Source organism: Phasianus colchicus, chromosome 12, assembly GCF_987193195.1.
Source record: "Phasianus colchicus chromosome 12, bPhaCol1.hap1.1, whole genome shotgun sequence".
In the NCBI taxonomy this organism is placed as follows: Eukaryota; Metazoa; Chordata; class Aves; order Galliformes; family Phasianidae; genus Phasianus; species Phasianus colchicus.
The window spans coordinates 13,563,985-13,585,723 of record NC_143447.1 but is presented as its reverse complement, the minus strand read 5'-3'; the positions used below and the strand labels follow the sequence as shown (position 1 = coordinate 13,585,723).

General features: G+C 47.4%; 2 protein-coding genes across 2 annotated transcripts; one reads left to right on the top strand and one right to left on the bottom strand.

The window, feature by feature from the left end:
• Nucleotides 1-1,112: 1,112 nt before the first annotated feature.
• MRPL46 (mitochondrial ribosomal protein L46) lies at nucleotides 1,113-13,888 on the bottom strand. The gene is made up of 4 exons (XM_031587746.2): nucleotides 13,310-13,888; nucleotides 12,847-13,042; nucleotides 12,109-12,282; nucleotides 1,113-11,455 (listed from the first exon to the last, which is right to left on the bottom strand). The coding sequence occupies exons 1-4, from the start codon at nucleotides 13,613-13,615 to the stop codon at nucleotides 11,205-11,207; spliced, it is 927 nt and encodes a 308-aa protein (XP_031443606.2). The 5' UTR covers nucleotides 13,616-13,888; the 3' UTR covers nucleotides 1,113-11,204.
• On the top strand, nucleotides 13,543-17,079 carry MRPS11 (mitochondrial ribosomal protein S11). The gene is made up of 6 exons (XM_090149018.1): nucleotides 13,543-13,666; nucleotides 13,783-13,875; nucleotides 13,987-14,076; nucleotides 14,648-14,777; nucleotides 16,206-16,271; nucleotides 16,732-17,079. The coding sequence occupies exons 1-6, from the start codon at nucleotides 13,614-13,616 to the stop codon at nucleotides 16,837-16,839; spliced, it is 540 nt and encodes a 179-aa protein (XP_090005144.1). The 5' UTR covers nucleotides 13,543-13,613; the 3' UTR covers nucleotides 16,840-17,079.
• The last annotated feature ends 4,660 nt before the right edge of the window (nucleotides 17,080-21,739 follow it).

The window sequence follows — 21,739 nt, the reverse complement described above, 5'->3', positions numbered from 1 at the left end:
TCCTCAAACTCAGGTTGTGCTGTCGCTCATTTCCCTCTTCACCTCCGGTTTTGCTGACGCAAGTTGGAAACCTGATGGACCATCAAGGTACTGACACTGTTTGCGTCGGGATGGTCCATGAGTCATCCTCTCTGCTTCACAGCTAAAAGGATTGCTGATGCTGATGTCCTCAGAAGGGACGCATCAGCAGGAACATCACTACATTTGAAGCTATGTCAGTGCTCATCAGCACTGGGCTGTGCACTCAGGTTTGTTATTGTAGGGTCTCCAGCACACACTGGGTCCTGCACACCAGGTTTGTTGTTGTGGGGTTATTCTTTTGTTTTTGTTTTTTTTTTTTCAACTTTGGGGAAGGAAGCAGAGAGGAAGATTGCTTGACCTACCTGGTTCATTCATGCAGAACTGCTGTGGAACATAGGGTCAGATTTGTCAGAACACTTACATCACAAAAAGAGACTTTGGCCAAAAGAAATTTTAAGCATGGTTAAGGAAAAAACAAACAAACAACAAACTAGCCCAAAGATATACAGTCCTAGGGGGAGGAAAGTAGGACACCACTTACCCAAGCACTCTAAATGATGTTGGAATCTCACATTCAACACTGATCTAAGCACTGGAAGTGGCAGGAGCCTGGCACAATACACAGGATAAATAGAATCCCAAAGCACTCAAGTCTGAACAAGTGGATCTAAGTTTCCTTGCTGAAATCACGAAGAGGCACGAGAGCAGCAGCACTGAGGAGACTCTGTAGAGAGGGACAGCTGTCCCCAGTGCTGGGGTCACTCCTGGGACACTGCCCTGTACAGTGATGGTTGAGTAGCAGGGAACAGAGCCAGGTCTGCTCCTTCCTGCTGGCTGCTGGGAGGTCGTGCTGCCCTTGGCTCCACCAACAAGGGGCCCTCACTTTATTGCTGTGTGACTCCCAGAGTCAGAAAAGCAGAAACTCCATTCAAACCAAACACTGGGTTGCCTACCAAGCACAGGCTGCTATTTAGTTAGAAACACACAGTCTCTTATTATTACAATTCCCTGGAAAAAAAAAAAAATTACGTTTGAATTAGACAGAAAAATATTTAGTGAAAATCAAACATCCATGTGCACATGGAGTTCTTCACATAACATAAATACTCCATATCCTGTTCAGCACATCCCTGCTTACAATGACCATCTCCTAGGTAAGACCACAGCCAGAGGTTAGGTTGTTCATGCTGACACAGCAGGCAGCAGCTACAGCCTGGTAAAGCTGCCCAGGTCTGCACTTATTTCTTATCCTTTCCAGATGGCTCCAAGAGCTGAGACACCCTTGAGGGCATGCAGTATTTGAAGCCAACAGACATACCACAGTTATGAAGATCTTTTCATATTTTAGCCATGCCTAAAAACACAGTTTCAGCCACAGCTGAGAGACATTTGCATATATACCCAAGTGATCTGAGCACCTCTTCACAGCCCAATGTCTCTACCACCACATCTGAGCACAGAGATGGGTCCCCATGCCATTCATTTCCCTTCTGCTGCTTTAAACCACCCAGGAGAGGGCAGCTGGGATATTTCAAGCCTCAATCTGATCACTTCAACAAGTGATCCAAACCCTTCAGGAGCAGGGGTGACGCTCACAAGGTGCCCGTCCAGGGGAAACCGTGGTGGAAGCTGGAAGGCACCCTTCAAGATCGTCTGGTCCAACTGCCCTGCACTGAACAGGGACACCTACAGCTGATCAGGTGCTCAGAGCCCCGTCCAGCCTGACCTGGAGTGTCTGCAGGGATGGGGCACCCACCACCTCTCTGGGCATCCTGTGCCAGTGCCTCACCGTCCTTTATTGCAAAAAACTTCTTTATATCCAGCCTAAATCTACCCGCTATTAGTTTGAAACCATTTCCCTTGTCCTATCACAACAGATCCTACTAAAGAGTGTCCCCTTCTGTCTTACAGCCCCTTTAGACACTGAGAGGCTGCTCTCAGCTCTCCCCAGAGCCTTTTCTCCTCCAGGCTGCACAGCCCCAGCTCTCAGCCTGTCCTTGTAGGGGAGGTGTTCCATCCCTCCGGTCATTTTTGTGGCCCTAAGCAGGATACAATCAGTACACCAGTGGGAAAGCCCTGCAGGGCTGTTTTTCTTAGCACAGCTGCTGGATCTTCTAATCAAGGTTATCAGATACACTGATATCATGCTTATAATGGTATAACTCTATATCAGTGTAGTGACACAATGGATTTACAAAGGAGCAGTATATGCAGAAATAGGCATTCATGCTTGCTAATCCCTCATAAGCCTGTAATCCTGATTCTTTTTTTTCCCCAAATAATAAGTGCAGATCTATTAAGACCCTAACACTCCCTGCGTGTTAAATTCTTTTTTTCCTGCCTGGAATCTGCTATGTACCCTACGCATGGCAGGGCACTGGCTAACATGCCACCAGCAGCAACAACGGATGGCACATGCTGAAATCTTACCCTACAGCTTCACTTGTACCACCAGCAGGAGCATGTGGAAGCAGTCACAGCTTCACCAGATCCTGTTTATGGAGAGCCTGAGGATGCTTTCTGAAAGGCATTTCTACATCAGAGTGAAACACGTTTATTTGCAAGCAGTAAGCAAGGGGACACCATCAGGGTTTGACAGCCTCCTCCCCCTGCCAGCCCTGGCAGAGGTTTTCCACATTCCTCTCACTGGCTGTGCTGCCAAATCCACACCTCCAGCAGCAACCCCAGCCACAGACAGCTATTTCCAGGGAGTCTCGGTACCAAACAGCTTTTTACAACCCTTTTGTAGCCACTACTTGTGTACAACCTGGAAAGAACCCTTTCAGAAGTGACAAAGTAATAGTCACTAATTACACAATTAATTTATTCTTTGGCACTAATAAAAAAAAAAAAAAGGATTTCCATTACAAAGGAGGGTAAAAACAATCCAGGGATTTATTTAATTAAAACTACAACGTACTAAAAATACAAATAATCCTAATGATACAGACAACATTGTAATTGTGTAATTAATAATCACCTACAGAAACAATGTTTCTCTGTCTCTAAAACCACCGATTTTTTTTTCTTGCTGTTTGTTTTCCCTTTTTATTGCATGTAACCATCCTCAGGACACACAAGCCACAACAGCAAATTGCTGCATGCAAGCTGCTGGCTCCACGTGCCATCCCTTACCTGCAGGCAGAAGCATTGCATCCACACTGCTTGCATCCCAATCCCCACTGAGTTGCTCAGCGTCCCTTTGCCCATGGTGAACACTCTCTGTACCAGTGCAGAATTGTGACTCCAGCCACGAATTGCTGTTGGGATGGAACTGACAGGCAGAACAGCCACAGCCTTCTGAAAAGGGAGCCAAGGAGCAAACTGTTAGCCCAGCGCTATGTATATATTATGCTTACATGTCCCGGTGTTAACCAATGTTACATATATATTTTAAGTATTCATATATTCATAGCTATAAAGGCCCTTTTTCTACTTGAGCTAAATTGTATAACCGTGACCTATTGTCCCAGAAGGCTTTTTATTCATGTTAAATGGGCACTGAGATTATAATGCTCCTTGGTAGTAGGTGCAGCAGTGTTCTGGAGCAGACAGGGAAGATGGATGGTCCTACTGAAGCTCAGCAAAGAGGGCAAAGCAACTCATGACAGACACGAGAGCTGAGCAGTGCTGCAGTGTGCCTGGCTTCATGTTCCTCATCCCCCCCAAAAAAAGAAAACCAACTAAGATACAACCAAACAGCAGAAGGGGCTGGCTGCGCCCTGGGAGAAGGCAGGGCTGTCAACCAGCCTCACCTCCTCCCTATAGATGGCTCCTGGGACTTGTCACCTCTATGCTGTCAGAAAAATGGGGACAAGGCTGGCACTGGTGCCAGGGTGCATGGATGCCATGTCCCCTTGCTCTGACACAGGCAGGGTGGAAGTGGCAGCAAGCTGGCTGCTCCACCGGTGCCAGATGGTGGATGAGATTAAAAGAATTTGATTTTCAAATAATCCATAAACCTGGCTGAGCTAATGTCATTTCATATGCATTATCTTGTAATCCCAGGGAAGAGAACGTTTCAGAGCAAAGAGCCTTATTCTCCCTCCCTGCTAGGACTCTTAACAAGCTATAGATAATCCCCTTTTTGTTGGAAGGTGCTTAGGGGAACCGACAACACCCAGCATGGGGCTGCGGCTGCACAGCTCCATGCCCGGGGGGACAAGCAGCTGCCTGGCACTGCAGGGGCTGTCTCACCCTTAGCACTATAGGGTCAGGGGCAGCAATTGGCAAAGCCAAAATCCCAGGCGATAAGGGTGGGTAAGGAGGGACTTTTGCCGCTCCTGCCCCCTCATAACATGTGGGAACCCAGCTGCCCCAAGCATCCTCCATCATCAAACCCAGCTGCCTGATCCCTGCCTCATTTCCCTGTCCTACAGGTTCCACTGAGCATCTGGTTACCCACTGAGCCTCCATGGAGCAAACACGACTCACTGCTGGTCCTTAGGACCCTTTGAAGTTCAAGCCACCAGGTTAAGAACTAGCGATCCTTACTCCAGGTTTAGGTTCCCCACTCTGGAGCAGGTGATTTTAAGGGGGAAGGGATGGAAAGCTCCACAATGGGATTTCCCAGTCACTGTCTGCCATCTAGTGCCCAACACGGAGCTGTGCCACAGGCAGCGTGCAACTCCATCCTTGGAGGAATTTCTCTTACGCTGGAGCCACGATGCATTCACTGTGCTCCCAGTGCAGGGAGCTCCCCTCCCTGCTCCTCCCTCTGCACCAGGGAAAGGGTTTGGAAATCAAACAGCCCAAATCCTGGAGGCATTTAATAAGGAAGAAGACCCAAAGCAAGGGGAGGTGACTGCACAGTGCTGCCCAAGAGCACCCAGCACAAGCCTGAGGTGCAGGGGCCTCAATAGCAGCTTGTAAATGCAGTGCCCAGCTACAGCAAGTTAACTAAATGCAATACATGCTGCTTTGTAACATGCTGCTATCCTCAAGGTCATAATGCTGTTGTCAGCAGCTCCAAGCAGAACGGTGCACGCTCGCATTGTGTGAGGAATGCCACAGACAGGCTAGGAATAGGGAGTGTGAAAAGGGGTAAGGCGTGATGCTTGTCAGCAACGTGGAGATCAACAAACTACAGAAAAAAAAAGACAGGAAACAAAAATTAAAAAACAAAACCAAGAGACACCAACCGTAATTCAGATGCTGCAGGTGTTAAAGACACCATTAAACTTTCCCAACCAGTGGGAAACCACCACAGCAGGAACGTGGCACCAGCAGCCACCCCATCACACCTCACTGCTCTCCTAAACCTCAGCCAACATTCCCAGCCTGTGCCCTGTGTAATACCACGGCTCAGAGGCAATTGCTGCTTTGTAGAGGCACACATTGGTGTTTGACATAAACAGGCTGCCACGGTCATTTGGAAAAGCCAGCCAGGGCAGCAGCTCACAAACATGCAGAGCCAGAGTTACTGATTAGCACAGGGCTCCAATTTCCTTCAATGCTTCCAAAAAAGCACTAGGCAACATTAACGAAAGGATTACTCAGAATTCAAAAGCAAATGGGATTTGTGACCCGTTGTATTAACCAGGGACTGGAGAAAGCTCTACAGAGAGAGAACACTGGTAGCAGGTCACCAAACCAATTATTAAGAGCTCACAGATCACAAAGCTGGATATATACACACATCAAGACAAATTTCTATTTGCCTGCAGAAGCAGAATGCTGGCTGGACCACCCTCCCAGACCAGCATGCTTTTTCTGTGTGCCTATTAAACCTGGATTATACCTGGTTACTTTCCTCAATAACTCACTTCCCCCACGGGTTTAATGCAGAGGAATAACATTTGGGAGGGTAAAACCTGAAAGGAGAAACATAATGGGCATAATTACTTTGATAGATGAGAGAGTGCAGAAAGCTGGCATGCAGCATGAGGAGGCAGCAGCCTGCCCCTGGGTGCAAACCTTTACCTGTGAAATCTTGCAAGCTTTGTCTCATTTAATTATGAGATGGGATGACCACAGGAGCTGTGTAAGTAGCTGGCTCCTTCTAGCACTCTTCTTGCTTCTGGAGGGGGCTTCGATGAGGCCATGAGTCCTGAACCCACTGCAAAAAGGCTTTATTGCCTTGCCTGGATTTTGAAGAAGATTTACGTCAGCGTTGCTCAAAGTCCCTTCATATTTCAATCAAGAAATGTCCTTGTGTCTCCAAGCATTGCCTATGAAGTCCTGCCAAAGGATTGTGTAACACCCCACTATCTGTTATGGAAATGTAGTCTCGACAGCAAAGATGTATCCAGAACAACCTGAAGGGCTTCCTGCTGCCAGCATCTTGTGCTTACCTCACAAATGCCCAGGTTTGCTTTTTGTGGGTATGGTGTTGAGGTCTGAGTATTAACAGCAAAGTTTCTGGAGCAATTTTACCAACTTCCAGTTTTCCAGTAGCTCTCCTCTTTTATACAAGTCTTTACCTTTGCAAAGATTCGTGTGAGTGCAACACTCTGCCTGTGCCACTCAGTGTTCATCCAGAAATGGGAGGGAAACATTGAAACAGAAAGATGAGACATAACCCAACCACATCACTGGTGACCTATCTCAACCAGACCTCCCACACCATTTTCTGCTGGACGTCCTAGATGCCCTGAGCAGAGCATCCCATGATGTTTTCCATGCAGGCTTATGCAGTACTCACAGAAACCCTGGGAACTGATGAAAAACTCCTTCCTAAGAGACATACCCATTCCAAGACACAGGGAAGCTTAGACAGAACAAGAGCAGATGGAGCCACAGAAGATCTCTCATCTTATGGGACAGCCTATCCCTTGTCCCTGCAAGAAGGGCCACACAGGGCAGCTTTCCCTGTTCTAACAAGCTCTGAGTTGTATTTGGGAGCAATAGCATCTCTCCTCATTCAGGTTTTCAGAGAGCAGGAAGCAGTGTAGCCTGTGGCTCCAGCGGTCTCTTCTGGCTCTGAATGCATTTATCTTCCAAATATTGAAGTATTTTAGTTGCTTGGAGCCAGACAGGAGAAGAAAAAAAAATAAGTTTCCTATTACATGAGAAAGCATGCAGTTCTGAACAGCTTGGTGTTACTGTATCACAAAACATGCAAAGTTGGTTCTGCTTAGAGGCCACCAATTCCCAAAACTCCTGCTGACAGGGCAGGATATCAGCTAAGGAAGGTATTTCGTAGGGGAAGCAGCAGAAATCTGTTTCTGTGAAGCTGAGAAGTGGTTTTATTAGGACTTGTTATCTCTCCATTGCTGGAGGGGACAGCTAGCATCCAATTTGTCACAAAGAAAACCTTCACCTCTCTCTTCTAACACGGTGACTGAAGCAATAAGTTCAACAGAGGAATTTTAGACTGCAATTGATGCTTATATTTATTTCTGCTTCTGGAGGTTTTTGCAATGGCTGCTACAGTGCACTGCACCAAGGAAAGGTCCTCCAGACAGATATGCGTCTTTCTTCTTTGAGGGCAGAATGATCTGACTTTTGTGTTCTGTCCTCTCGAACGGGAGTGCTCTGTGCAGAAAATGGTTCTGAAGAGCAGAAAGTCTCTACAGTCTGTCAGCACTCTGCAGCTTTCTCCCCAGGCTGTGCAATGTGGAGAAGATAACACTCAAATAATGGCCTTGGCGGCTGCAGTACCAATCTCACATTGGACTTCTCAGCTGAGCTCCACACGGCTGCTCTCAAAGTGAGGAGTCACAGGAGGCCCTTTCCAAAATACAGCTCTCTGACACACACTTCACAGGAGAGCTCTTCAATTGATCTGACAGTGCCTTGCACTAGAGAGCTAAAGCGAACCTGGTGCCTTTCCAACTACCTGCTGCTGCTTCACATTCTGATGGAGAGCGCTCATGAGGAGGCAAAGCCAAAGTCAGAAAAACCTTTGAGGCTCTGGGTGCAAACAAACACCAAACTTCCCAAAAAAACAGGCAAATACTTGAACAGTTCTCCATCACATCTGCAACGTGAGCTTCATGTGTTTTGCTCAGCCTAACTCGTATGCCTTCCCTGCTCTTCGTGCTGGGCTGCATTCAAGGCAGCTCTCTCTTAGCTACAACTTGAGAGGTTTCTTCTGCTCCAGCAGAGAGGGGCTCTCTCAGAAAAGGTCCCAAGGTGCTGTGCTGGCCTTTCAATAGATAATGGTTAAAATAGATCAGCTACCTGACCAGACTTCTGCAGCTCCACAAGGCACAGAGTGAAAAATTAACTTGTAGCCACAGATTTCTGAAACTGCCACTGTGATCTGCTACAGGACCTTTGGGAGTAGAGAGAATATACAAAAAACATCCTCTCCCCTAGGAAATCTCCATGGTATGCTGCCTCACTGAGGCCAATGGGAAGGACAACACACAGATCAAAAAGTGAGCAAAAGCACCTAAACAAGGAGATCTGGCATTGTTTGCAGCAACTAATTGAGGGTTTTAAACAGAATAAACTGCAGGGGAAAAAAGTAATAAAAGACTACGTTCCTATGTAGACTAGGAGCAGGAATTCTTGCTTTAGGTGCTGAGAAAGCAACAGTCCCAACTTCCAGAAGAGACTCGGTTTCCTGTGCACCTGCTGCCTAGAAGAACAAGGACGTGATCCTGGGGAAAAAATAAAATAAAATTTAAAGAGCTGTTGATTCTGACCTGTCCATTGCTAGAGGGAGCTACACCTCTCAGTACTGACAGTGCACAGGGACTCATTGCTTGAGCAAGCCAGAAAATAAGAATTGTCCAGGGTTCAAGATGAGCCTTTTCTCCCTTATGTGCACCTAGATTTGAGATAAAAAATGCACTGATTAAATACCATCTTATACACTTTGGAAGTCTCATGACATACCACAAAACCTGCCTTTGGTATAGGAAGTGGGGAAGAGAACTTGGCAAGGAGTTCAACCTGAGCCTGCACCCACAAAGCTCTGCTCAGAAGCTGGATGCTACAGAGCTAGTAATAGCTTGAAATGGGGGCAGAGAACAGCAGAACCCAGGGCTGCCTGCATCCATTGCCCCAGGCTGCTAGGGATTCCAGGGGCACAGCCTGAGGGGGAGGACTCACCTCACCCCTCCACTGGAGCTTTAAGTCTCAGAGAAGGCAGTGCTGACCTCCAGACAGCAGCCAAAAAATCTGCAGTTTTGCAGGCATGTATTTTACTTCACATTTACGCCCTCTTTATAAATGCTCTCCACTGCAAACAGCCTCCTTTGTCAGGTCTGTAAGGGTGTTTCAAGAAACCAAGTTTTGTTTATAGTCTATGACAAGCCTGCAGCTCTCAGCTGCCCAGCATTAGGAAACAAGGCTACTCCCAACCTCAACAGCTCATGGAGTGATTAAGAACAGCTTTAATTTGAGGTCTGCTCAAAGGATTGATGAAAAATATATAGCAATCTCCAGCTCCACCTCTGGAAGCCAAACGCTTTCCAGATGATTAACGACACCCATTTCCTTCCTCTCCCTGCTACCAAAGAAGGCAGATTCCCTGCAAAGTCTAACCAGTGCTGGGCTACATTCTAAGAGTAACGCGAAGGAAAATGCAGCAATGATAGTGGAATAGCAAAGTCTTAGGTTGTGGGAAGTGAGGATATGCTCAAATGCAGCAGTTGTGGACACAGGAACAAAGGAAAAAAATCTGCTTACCCTTGGAAGGCCTCAGGTACACAGGAATCTCCAGCAGGATCCCCCTTGCCTCCACTGCCAACCCTCAAATGAGGTCTGGGAAGGGGTGGATCCTGGTTCTACCCCTTCCAGTCAGTCAGATGCATTGCATTGCATACACCTGAGTTTCCCTGGGTTGGCCCTGCCTTCCCACCAGTTGCTCAATCAGTGTTTCAAGCTGTAACTTAGCATTTCCTCTATACTAACAGTAATAGCACTTCAAGAAACAGAACCAGACCAGAGAAATGAGACTGTGCAATATAAGCATAGGATAGTCCTTCTAATAAAGAAATTGGAGCAGTAGGTTCAGGCTACCTGAGAAAGACTCAGCTAGGTTAGCAGTGCTGGCCTAGTACACTGAGAACAGGAGCTGAGAATCAAAGCCACCTTTGAGGCTGCTCACAGGAAGTAGGAACGCTAGTGCTGCCTTCCCTCTGCAACCAAAAGTTTGCCTTTCAGTCCAGAAAGAACTGCTGATCAAATGGTTCTCCCGTTCACTGTTACCAGTTTCAGGCCCAAGGGGGACAGTGGCATAGGTGAGAAAGTAGCAGTCATCTAAAGAGCTACTGCCTATTTCTCATGCATCTTTCCACTCAAGGCCCCTCTAGGGCCAGATGCAGCTCCAACATGGACTAAACGTAACAAAGGTTTGAACAACACAGCTTCCAGCTTCCCAGAAACATGCGTTGCACAGCTCTGTGAGCCCTTACTTGCTGCCTGTGATCCATACAGAATTTCCATTCTGCAGTACCAGCCCTCTTGTTTCTGGATAGAGGAACTTAAACCCATCGGTGGCACTGTAAGGAAATCTCCGCAATCTGGGACAATGAACTGTTTACCTCTGGAGAAGCCAGAGAATTCCACAGAATCACACAAGGAATTCAGCCAACGTGCCCAGAGAGATCGAAGTGTAGCTGGAAATGCTGGTGGAGCTGCCTCAGGCCTGCAAAGCTAATTCCTGAATAAGCAACTGCTGCACAGAGCAATGTGTGTATCCTCCCCAGAGCACCAGAACAACCCTAAAGAAAACTACAGTTTCAGAAGCTGGAATGATGCCAAAGAAAATCACTCCCCTGTCAGGTCTCCCATTATCTAGCTGGCTAATCTCCCTCTTACACCTAAGAACATCATCTGCCAGTTGGAAACAAATGTAACTATCCAGCACTGCTCTTAGTTAAGAGCAGTTGTCAGAGATGAGCATTGGTCATTACTTAGAAGAAACCATTTGAGCTCCAGACCACAACACGAGTCTGGTGAGGAGAGCAAGCCTCCTGGGTACCACAGCCCCAGGGAATCACATGGTTGGGAGAGGAACAGATCACAACACATATTTCCAGAAAAGGTGGAGGAGGATTCAACAAGAGCAAAGAACTCCCTGAGGAGAGCTTCACTTGGGAGTATAAAGTTTTAATATTTATTTAATACAGGCCTGGTGAAGAGAACTGGGAAATAAGGCAAAGGCAATTTATCCTCCAGAGTCCTGCTTAACATCCCATTCACACAGACCACGCAAAGCAGCAGCTGTGCTCCTCCCCAGAGTCACATTCCACATCTTCCCCATCTGCCTGAGCACAGCCTATCACTTATAAGTCCAGAAGGAATCGATTGATTTTTTTCAGGTATTCCAACTTCAAGTAATCTCCCAGCTCATCCTTTGTAACCCACAGATAATCTTTCTTCAGCTCTGCCTGGGACAAATCACTGCTTTGGAGGAAGGCTTTGTAGAAGAATACTTTGGCTCCCACGTTATCCTCAGTCCTGATGGCCCTGGGGAATTTATACTTGTAAATTCCATATGGTGCATTCCCCAGGATTTTGGCTTGAATGTGATCGCCTGCAAGACCCCAGCAAAGAAAACAGAAAGCAAAACATAAGACACAGAGCAATAGTAATTGCACTTTCATAGTAACAGACACACAGCATATGACTTTATATCTGGTTCAGACTGTTCTCTCTTCTTAGCAGAAATACTGCCAACTTTAAGTCTCTTCTCATGAAAAAGTGACTTGTCTGAAGCTCAGCAAGCCCTTGCAGAACAAGGGAGAGCGCATCACACTCTGCCAACACACATCAAAAAGCAAGGAAACGCAGGTTTGCTATCACCCATCTGCCACAAAAGCTGATACAGGGCAACAAGACCAAAAAAGAAGCTGCACACTTAGAGCAACCATTCAGGGGACATCTAGTGAAGCTCAAACATCAGACTGCAAGAGCTTCATACTGCAGCTGCTGGCAGCCAAAAATCCCAGCCCCCAGCCTGCTGGCTTTGTCAGCCCCTCACAATGCAGTGCAGCTGAGCACAGGATCACAGCTCTTGCCAGAAACCCCATCACACTGGATATATCTCTATGCCATGAAATACCTCTTCCCAGCAGATGGGAAGCGATTTTGCCACAGATGGTGGATATCCCTCAGGTAGGGCAAGGGAAAAAAAAACAAACAACTAGGACAAAGAGGAGTGAGACAGGCACAGAACAGACTACATACCTAAAAATGTAGCCATGGCTCGCTCAACTGTGTTTCGCAGAGTCTCTCCAGGCTGCCATTCCGCTTGAGGCAGGAGCCACAGCTCTTGGTTACCAATTTTCTGTTTCACCAGCAACATCAGGTTTCTGTCCAGCTTTCTGTTCAATGATGTTCGATCGTTTTTTTTATCAGCCTCTGCCAAAAACCAACACATGCTGGAAATAGTCTCCTGGCCACACTGGAATCACTATGATTTATCACTTCTCTTTATCTTATATCCTTCCAACAACACAGACACACAGATATCTGAAACAGGACAAGAATCTAGCCAGGATTATTCTCAGACACTCTGAAAGCCAATGCAAGATTCAGAAAAATACTACTGCCAGAGCACACCTAGTCCATTTTCAAGGGAATTTGTGGCAAAAAGCTTGGACCTCCAGCTTCTGAAAAAAAAAAAAAAAAAAAAAAAAGCAGTAAGAGCAGTGGGAAAGCATGGGAACCAAGGTTTCTCTTATGTGGAAACAACTACGATTTTACCCACTTTGCTCTCATAAGGTTGTATGAACACACACATCTTCACAACACTGATTCGACTATCAGATGATTAATTTCTCATGTGTTGACCACACTGCCACAGCATCAAGATTTAAAAAAAAAAAAACCTCAAAAAATGCCTTTCTCCATCAAACAGCCCTCAGCTGTGCCTGGCAGAGGATTGGAGTGTTCCCCACCAGAGCACAACACTTCCATAGGTACCTGTAACCCGCGGGGCCGGGCTGAACTGTAGCAGCTTCTGCTCCCACTTCTCCTCCAGGTCCTGAGCCATAACAACTGTTCTGCCCAGCTCTTCATCGTCATCATCATGCAAGCCTTCTTTCCTCCTTCTGAGCTGCTCCTCCTCCTCCAGCTTGCGGATTTCATGGTCGGAGTAGTGGCTTTTCTCCAGCTCTATCTGTAAGGGCATCACAAAGACCACCCGGCCACCAGCACAATCAGAGAATCAATAAGGTTGGAAAAGACCTCCAAGATCACCCAGACCAACCCCACCGTGCCCGCTAACCACGGCCCTCAGTGCCACATCTCCACAGTCCTCGAACACCTCCAGGACCGTGTCTGATTGCAGTGAGAGGCCCAAAACCGAACGCAAGACTCGAGGTGCCTCCAGCGGAACCCCCCCAGCCCCGGGGCAGCCATTTTCCCCCGGGCAGCACCCCGCTACCTGCTCCATGAGGGCCGCCATCTCCTCCTCCTCCTTCCGGAGGGGCTGCGTGATGCGGGGCAGCCTTAACAGGCACAGAGCCCCGAAGAGCTTCCACGGCCGGGGAGCAGCAGCGGGAGGAGCGGTGCTCAAGCTCCGGCCGCACCCCGCAGCCCACCACACGCGCGCCGCCATCGCGCTCCGGCGGAACCCGCAAAGCAGCGAACTGGGCGCCGCCATCTTTCCTCCTGGCGCCGCCATCTTTCCTCCCAGCTCCCGTCGTGCCTCGCGCGGAGTGGGACGCCGCTGGCGGGACGGGGCCGCCATGCAGGCCGTGCTGACGGTCGCCCGGCAACGGCTGCGCGGCGCGGCCTGCGGGTGAGCGGAGTTTGGGGATGTCGGCGTCCGGGGCTCCTTGGTGCCCGGCGGGCTCGGGGTGAGCTCCGAGCGCTGCTCACGTCCTCACTTCCCCATCCTTCCCGTTCTTCCCGCAGCGCCGGCCTAGGCCGCGGCGTGCACGCAGGCGTGCGGAGGCTGCAGGAGCTGGCGGAGAAAGGGGCCGAGAGCCTGAGCGGCACCGAGCTGAGGTGAGCCGGCCGGCATCGGCCTCACACGGGGATACGGGGCTCCCTGCGTTCCTTCTTTCTTTACCCGGATGGAAAGAGCCGGTGTCTGATAAGTGTTGTCTTGCTCCTCAGCCCCTTAATCCTGCAGAGGAACTCCATGAGGTGGGATGGAAAGACGTATGAAGAGATCCCGATAGCTCACATCAAAGCCACGTACAACAAGTGAGCAGGCGGCTTCTCCCGTTCTGTGCAATGAGGGCTTGTAATGCACTTCAAGTTTTGCATTTCAAATGAAAAAAGAAAACAGGGGAGTCCGTGAATGGACACAGAATGTAAACCTGAGCTGCCCAGAGGGCCGTGGGTGCCCCATTCCCGGAGGTGCTCAGGGCCAGGTCGGGTGGGCAGCTTGAGCTGATGGGGGCACCCAGCCCCAGCAGGGGATTGGGGCTTTTAGGTGGGCTTTTAGGTCCTTTCTACCCCAAACCATTCTGTGATTCTGTTATTCTTCTGAAATAGAAGAGGTAAAATGCTTACTGTGAGAAGTGTGTGTGAAAGGGTTAGCTGTATCTTTGGGACAGTCAGTAGGAACAGGCTGTCCACAAAGGTTCTGCCATCTCCACCATAACTCCGAAGTTCATTGCTGAGAAGTACATGTGAGTAGAACTGATGTGCCTTGAAAGAGTTCATATGGCTTTGAGAAGGGAGCTGAGTTATGTGGCGGAGCCATGCATGATGAGAGTAAAATCCTCTTTGAGCTTCTCTCTTTCTTTCTTTTGTCGCTCTCTTGCTGTAGTACCCACATCCAAGTGGTCAGCTTTGACAACAGGCCGTTTGCCCGTACATCCTGTGGCACTGAAGGCTTCCAGAATGCCAAGAAGGCAACTGCCATTGCGGCACAGACAGCTGGCATAGCGGCAGCAGCGGTGAGTCTGCACTGGTTGTTGTCACTCTCCTGCATCCCCCTGCTACCTGGGTCCATGGGGGACAAGTGCAGTAGCTTCATTTATCTTCAGGAGAATAGAGCAGGGCAGAAGACATTTTGCTTCTTGTTCACGTTGCTGTCCCTTACTCACGAGCAGCACTGCAGACCTCTGCTCATTAACACTCAAGCAGCACACTGCCATTTGCTGACAGCAAGCATCTTCACACTGACAAAGTGTGTTTGAAACATCAGATAAAAATGCTCAGAAAGTGAGCTTAGCTGTGCAAGCGCTGACTGTAACTTGTAGCCTATCATTTCCTAGCTCGTTTTGTAGCTCTTTCATTGAAAGGAAACATACCTCAGTCATTTTGGAAATATAAGCCTCTGATTCAGCAGCAGTTTAAATTCGTGCTGTAGGGAATTGAGAAGTGGCTGTAATTACTGGCTGAATTCTTTATATTTATTCTCTGCCACAGGAGAAATGAGCTGCTGCCAGCAGTTCCAGTCAGAGAAGGTGATGTCCACGTAGATGTAATTTCCAGATGTGTACAGTTTAATGTAAAAAAAAACTAGTTAGGTGTCCAGGTGACAGGAAAAAAATGAGGCTGGCTGTGTTACAGTTCTCATTACAGCAAAATAAGGCAAGGTTAAACTGAAAATCCTCATCCTAAATTACATGAAACCTTTCATGTCAGAGGTGTTCTGTGCCACTGCTGGCCAACAGCTTATTATGGTTGATTCAGGGGAATATAAGAACACTTTCACTATTAGTCTTTGCTCATTGGAGCCTCATAAAAGCTGCATAACAGTGGTTGGCCAGATTTGTTCCTATTCCTGTTAAAGTAGTAGATTAATCACACCTGAACACAGAAACTGAGACCCAGAGGAGCTCCACTTGGTGGCAGCACTGCTCTGCTTTACAGCAGGTGTTTTTCATTTTCAATTTGCAAGCCCCTAGAATTTTTACACTGTCACTGTGGACTCCTGCACAGTGAATATAAAGCTTGACTGCTTTTCTCATTTACTCTCTAGAAGGAATCCACTGATCACAAGATAAAAGTCACTGCATTAGATAAAGGAAAACAGCTTTGAGAAGCTCCTTGTTAGTCAGGTATCCATGGATATGTCATTTTCTGTCCTGTCTTTAGGTCATGGATAGTTTGATGTCAGACTTTCTCTGTATGCAGAGTTGACAGCTTAACACAAGTTTCCTTCAAACTGCCACTGTTTATCCAGGGCTCCTTTACTGCTGGCGTCTGGTTCTGTGCAGCAGTCGCCATCTATCTTCTCCATATCCATTACCACCTACTTTTTATTTTTACTTAAAGGATACTATGATAGTAGGTCAAAAGGGAATGAAGGACTCCAGGGGAGGCAGAACAGTGGCAGATTTGTCAAAGAGAATACTAACCAGTTCTTCCTTTCTCAGAAAGCACGCGGAAAGGGTGTGCTGCATGTACGAGTCATGGTGAAAGGACTGGGGCCAGGACGCAAAGTAGGTGTCAGTTCCCTTTCATATTTTGTTCTTTCTCAGACATCATCCACGTTGTGTCTTTTTTTTTTTTTAAATTGAGGCTGGTCTCATGACAGTACCGATTAGCTTGATTTATTTTTCTGAAGGTGATACAAAGAATTCATCACTGAAATGCCTGGTGAAGAAAACATAGAATAATAAAAATTTCAGAATAATTTCCTTTGGAGACAGAATAAAAGCTGTATTTGTTTTCTTGCCACTTAAGCACCAAAGCTGATGGGAATTCTGACGAAAGGAGTGGAGTGAGAGGTTTAAAATGTTCCTTCTGATATTAATACTTCAAGATAATTCCAAAGTAGAACTATTGAACCAAGCTGATTTTCAGACAGGGGACCAATCTTTTTACCCCTCAGCTTTTTCCCTTTTCTGCTCTGCAATATGTTGATAACAGTATATCATCTGCTGTCTTGCTCTGTTCCAGGCTGCCATCAAGGGGCTGACTATGGGAGGTTTGGAGGTCATCTCCATCACCGACAACACCCCAGTTCCACACAACGGCTGCCGCCCACGGAAAGCCAGGCGGATGTGAGAAGGGAATGGAAGAGACACTGCATTCAATATTAGCTCGTATAACAGGGACTGGGTTGTGTCACATTCTGAAAAGCCATCCTCCCTGGAATTTCTTGATGAGAGAAGGTTTAAGAAGACCCCTTAGAAGCCCAAGGGGTAGAAGAAGCTGGTGGTAAATGCAGGAATACATGTAATTCCTTAGTGGGAAGCCTCTTGTGTGTAAAGTTTGTTGATTAAAATGTTGGTCTTTTGACAGTCATTTCCTGCTGTGTTTCTAGAAGTATTTTGGGTTATTATTGCTTCTCAGCTGCTCTCTTCCTCTTTCCACAGTATGTGGCTCTTGTCTAGCCTTCAGTGCTATTACTGTTCTTGTTAGGTAGAAGGGGGAATATTAGGTATGTACTAAATCAGATCTCCTTCCAGTCTTCTGTAGTAAACAACTGCATGGGGTCACTTCATCTTCCTTCTGTCTTTCTCTTACTGCACACATTTGGAAACTAGGCATGGGGTAACACTTCCACCTGGCTTGCAGAGCTTATTGTGGTGTGCGTGAAGCGACTCTCACCATTCGCACAGCGTGGAGCACCACAGTCAGATTCCATTACTGTCAAAGATCTGCTGTGGTGCTTTGTTGCAATCACGTTGTAGCCAGCCTGTCAGTGCTGCTGGCAAATGGAAAATGCCAGTCCTTCCAAGGGGCTGGGATTGTGCCAGTTTTGCTGCTTGCAATCCCCTTGGTTCTGCCTTGTGCACCACAAACTGGATTTGCTGGAGCTCCTGGGGTAAGCAAGCAGGGGGTTAGGCCTGAGAACAACAAACTGCTGCCAAGAAGATTTAAAACATTTTCATCTTGAACTGTGCTTCTGTATATCCACAGGCAGCATGGGCTTGTCACGGATTTGTGATGTATTATTGCTGCCCTACCTCCATCCAGAGAGAATTGCAGCCAAACAAATATGTCTGAGTCTCTTTGGAATGTTAACCAAAGAAAGTAACAGCAGTAACTGACTACAGGCTTGATCTCCTGGATGGCAAAAGCACATTGCCTAGCACAGGGCAGCTCCTTGAAATCCATGCTGCCAGAAAATCAATCCTTTGCTATATACAGCATACACTGGGCAAATATTTCACTTGTAAACAGTGTATTCTGGTGCAGCCAGCAGTCTTATCACAAACCCAGAATCTTCCTTTCTATTATTTTTCTTTGTCGTTCCTCCTTCGTTTCTTAAATTGCATAATTAACTATTCTCTTCCTCTTTAGAGAAAGGGTACCATGGCAACAAGGCAGTGAACCTCCTTCATGGGGCTGAATGGCATACAGCAGGTTTTGAAAGAAATCAGTCTGCTTAGAAGAGCCTGTTGAGTTGCATTTGACAGAAGAGAATAAAATAAGATCCAGATGAATCCCTTACCTTACTCCAACTGTCTGAATTTGAATAGAGGAGAAGTTATCTTGAAGGGAAGTTCCTTGAGCTGTCTCAAATTTGACAGCAAGGAAGAGAGGTTCTTCACAGATGTCTGACAGACTAGAAGAGCTTCCCCGTTGCTCCAGAAACATGGCTGAGCTTCTAGTGACTCCATATTACTCTTTTTAAGGAGAAGATACTACGAACCACAAAGATTAATTCTGACTCTCTGGGCAGCTAGCTGGAAAAGGCAGCCATGAGCACTGGAGTGCCTCACAGCAGACTGCTTTCTGCAGAGCACTGTACTAGCCATGACAAAGGAGAGCACCAGTCAGTGCTGGCAGGCTTGTCAGTGATGCACTGCAAAACACACACTGAGAAAACCAAACACTACCATTCTGTACCACAAGCTGTTTGTTGCATCAATGCAGCAGAAATGCCCATGTTAGACAAATACAGTGGAATGGATTAAAAAAACAAGATAAAAAGATCTGTGGTCTTTTTGAAATTCAAGGAAGAGTAGGTGGATGACTTGAGAATCAAATACCAACTATAGTAAATCTTTCTCTCATCCAGACTTAGAATCAAGGCTGTGCCCTGAACAGAGGCTGCTCTGTAACATCCTTAGTTTCTGAGCATTTCTGAATATTTGATGAAATCTTCTGATACACAGCCATTGTTAGTACAGCAGGGTGTTGTATCTCCCTATCCACTCTGCTTGGTTTGGGTACCTACTTCTACTCCTTCCTCCAACTGATGTTTATTTAGCTTTCTCCATCCTGAACAGAAGGGACTGATGTTAGTCTCACACTTTAGTGACCAGGTCCTTAAAATAGCAAGCAATATCTGTCTTCTGAACCTCCAGTTCCATGTATCCTCCCTAAGCTTTCCAGCACAGTGCTTCAGTTGTGCACCTTTTAACTGGTTACATTTCCAGCCGCTTTCACTCCAGCCCTGACAGAGCACCCCCTAAGCTGTGTCCTAGCTAAATACGCGGTCTGAGCTGTTTATTTCACAGCAAATCCCAGGCTTCAGGGGCAGCTGTCAGTGATACGGGAGAGCACAACTACACAAAGCAAGATCTCCCTCTTCATGCAAGGGCTCGGTCGCACACACTGTACTGTGAAAGAACTCTTAAAACCCTCTATTGTGGTTCCTCTTGCAGGGAATTAATAGACACCAATAGCACTTAATGATTTCCTTACCCTTCAGATGAAACTATTAATTAAAGGCCCAGTCAACCACTGGTATTTACCAGTCTTAATTGCTTTTCCTGGTGCCTGGGTAGAATACTGTTTTCTATTGGCTCACATTCCTCCTGAGCAGCAATTACTTGACTAGTATGACCACAGCATTAGCACCATCATTAGGGTCACATCTTCTCCCTTTAGGCTTTCCCGTTGCTTTGGGACATTTTTTCTCTCCACTTCCTGCTCATCTTTGATTCCCTATTCTCATAAAAAGTTGTTTTGTTTTTTTTTTTCCTCCTGAAAACAAGCTCAGAAGGTGCTACTGACTGCAAAGCCTCATCCCAGTTCTACCGTGGCCTTTCTTGAGTATTGCCCTTCATTTTAAAATACCATGTGTAACTTCCTCCATTATACAGGGGGTGAAATACAAAACAGTGTTCAGATTTAAAGTGCTACCTCAGGTCTGTTTCCCCATTAATGAATGCCTTGGGGAGATAGTCTAACCCAGTTACTCTTCCCTTGGCCAGGGATGACACCTGGTGGCTTGAAAAAAATAGCCCCAGACTTATCTCTAATAGCATATTACTGTGCAAAGAGGAATTATTTCCCTCACTCCTACAACAGGGACTTTCTACCTAGAGTGCAGCTTTATTTGCTGAATTGGTGATTTACTATTTCCTATGCGAGCATCTCAGTGGCAGGAGTCAGGCAGCCAATTTCGATCCCTTTGTGAGATTCAATTAAACCATTAATTAAGTGATGTCAGTGTCCTTTAACAGCTGACTGTATACACAAGCAAGGAGAAGGGGACAGACCCCGCAGTGCTAATAAACTGTCGCAGCAGGGGTGGCTTACCGCAGCCCAGCTGCAGCTGTCAGGGACATCTGTGCAGGTTTTGCCTGCTTTCCCTATGGTGCAAGAATACCTGGCTCGAACTCGACATGAAGCAGGGCTCTGACTAGGTGTTTATAACCCCAACGTGCCCCTCGGGAGGTTTTGAGAAGTTGCAGTTCAAGTCGGGTTATGTTTTGCACTCAGACTTTCAAGATAATCAGGGATGTGCAAAGCTGCTGCTTTCACGCCCCGCGTCCCTGCGCAGCCTCTCCTCCCCACAGCTGCCCCTCAGCCCCAGCCCCGACCTCTCAGCCCAAAAAGAGATCAAGGGCCCTCAGATTTTGTGCTTTCACGTTGTTCTCCTCTCCCCTCAAGAGGCATTAATAGGTACTCAACAGCAGCGGGAACGGCTCAGAGGTTTTACTAATGAACTGCCTAATAGCATCCAAGTCCCTGGGCTCACGATGGAGCAGGGCTGCAGGGTCCTCTTGGGGAGATGCAGCCTCACTGTATTTCCTTTTTTTGAAACCACTCACGCCTCCTCTGCGATGCTTTCCCGTTCTGCTGCTGCCACTTTGCAGGGTCCTTTTGTTCCATTGGAGCTCACAACTCGCTTCCTACGCCCCACAGCTAGGAGCAGGAATGTGCATGGGTCTGGGACCTCTTTTCAGCTAGGGAGCCCCAAAAGGCACTGCTTGGGGAGCAGTTTATAGTTTGGTAGAGAAACTGGGCAGGAAGAAAAAGTGTTGGGTGTGAGGGGCTGAGAGCTAAGCAAGGGTGTGTGGACAGCAAAAATGTGGGGCAGGAAAGAAGAGTGAGGAGACAAAAATGCAGGAAGAGAAAACACAACATGAAAAACTTCCCCGAGATCTCACAGCCCAGAAACCAGCAAAGATGAGGACCTTGGAGGAAGATGAGAAGGGCACTCCAAAATCTATCCTCTGTGCTACACCACTTCATGGCTCATTTTGCAAAAGTCAAACAAACATCCGCTATGCCTCATAGCCATATCACTACTGGTTCCAGCATTCAGCCCCTGTTCCCTCTGCTTGCTCCTGTGCACAGGAGCAGACCAGGCTTCCCACTGCACATAGGTAACAAAAAGCAGGGCCAGGCAGGAGGAAGACATATGTTCACCCCCAGCCTCTCAGCAGCAGCCCCCAAGCTGAGGTGGTGAAATACGGCTCTCATCTCTCCATACAGCAACCCGCAGGCAAACAACTCACTCTCCTAATTGCCAGCAATGGCCCCCACACCGCCCCTTGCAGATACCTGGCTGCTGCCTTTCATTTTGCTCCTGCCGCATCCACAGCACAAGTAAATTTTCTAATTTCCTGAGCTGTCAGAACCAACACCACAAGAAAACCGGGAGAGCCGGGCAGCCTGCTGGGCTCCTTGTGAAGCACGCAGCAGGGAAGCAGCCTGCCTCAGCGCTGGGAGATGGTGTGAGACAATCTGCCCGTAGACAGACATGTTGGACAAAGCTGCT

Excerpts from the sequence above, each read along its gene's own strand:
- MRPS11 (XM_090149018.1), top strand. The coding sequence starts at position 13,614 with ATGCAGGCCGTGCTGACGGTCGCCCGGCAACGGCTGCGCGGCGCGGCC. Across the intron at positions 14,077-14,647 it reads ATCAAAGCCACGTACAACAA|TACCCACATCCAAGTGGTCA; the intron begins GTGAGCAGGCGG and ends CTCTTGCTGTAG. Across the intron at positions 14,778-16,205 it reads CTGGCATAGCGGCAGCAGCG|AAAGCACGCGGAAAGGGTGT; the intron begins GTGAGTCTGCAC and ends TTCCTTTCTCAG.
- MRPL46 (XM_031587746.2), bottom strand. The coding sequence starts at position 13,615 with ATGGCGGCCCCGTCCCGCCAGCGGCGTCCCACTCCGCGCGAGGCACGA. Across the intron at positions 13,043-13,309 it reads TGGCGGCCCTCATGGAGCAG|ATAGAGCTGGAGAAAAGCCA; the intron begins GTAGCGGGGTGC and ends ATGCCCTTACAG. Across the intron at positions 12,283-12,846 it reads CCCGGCCCCGCGGGTTACAG|AGGCTGATAAAAAAAACGAT; the intron begins GTACCTATGGAA and ends GGTTTTTGGCAG.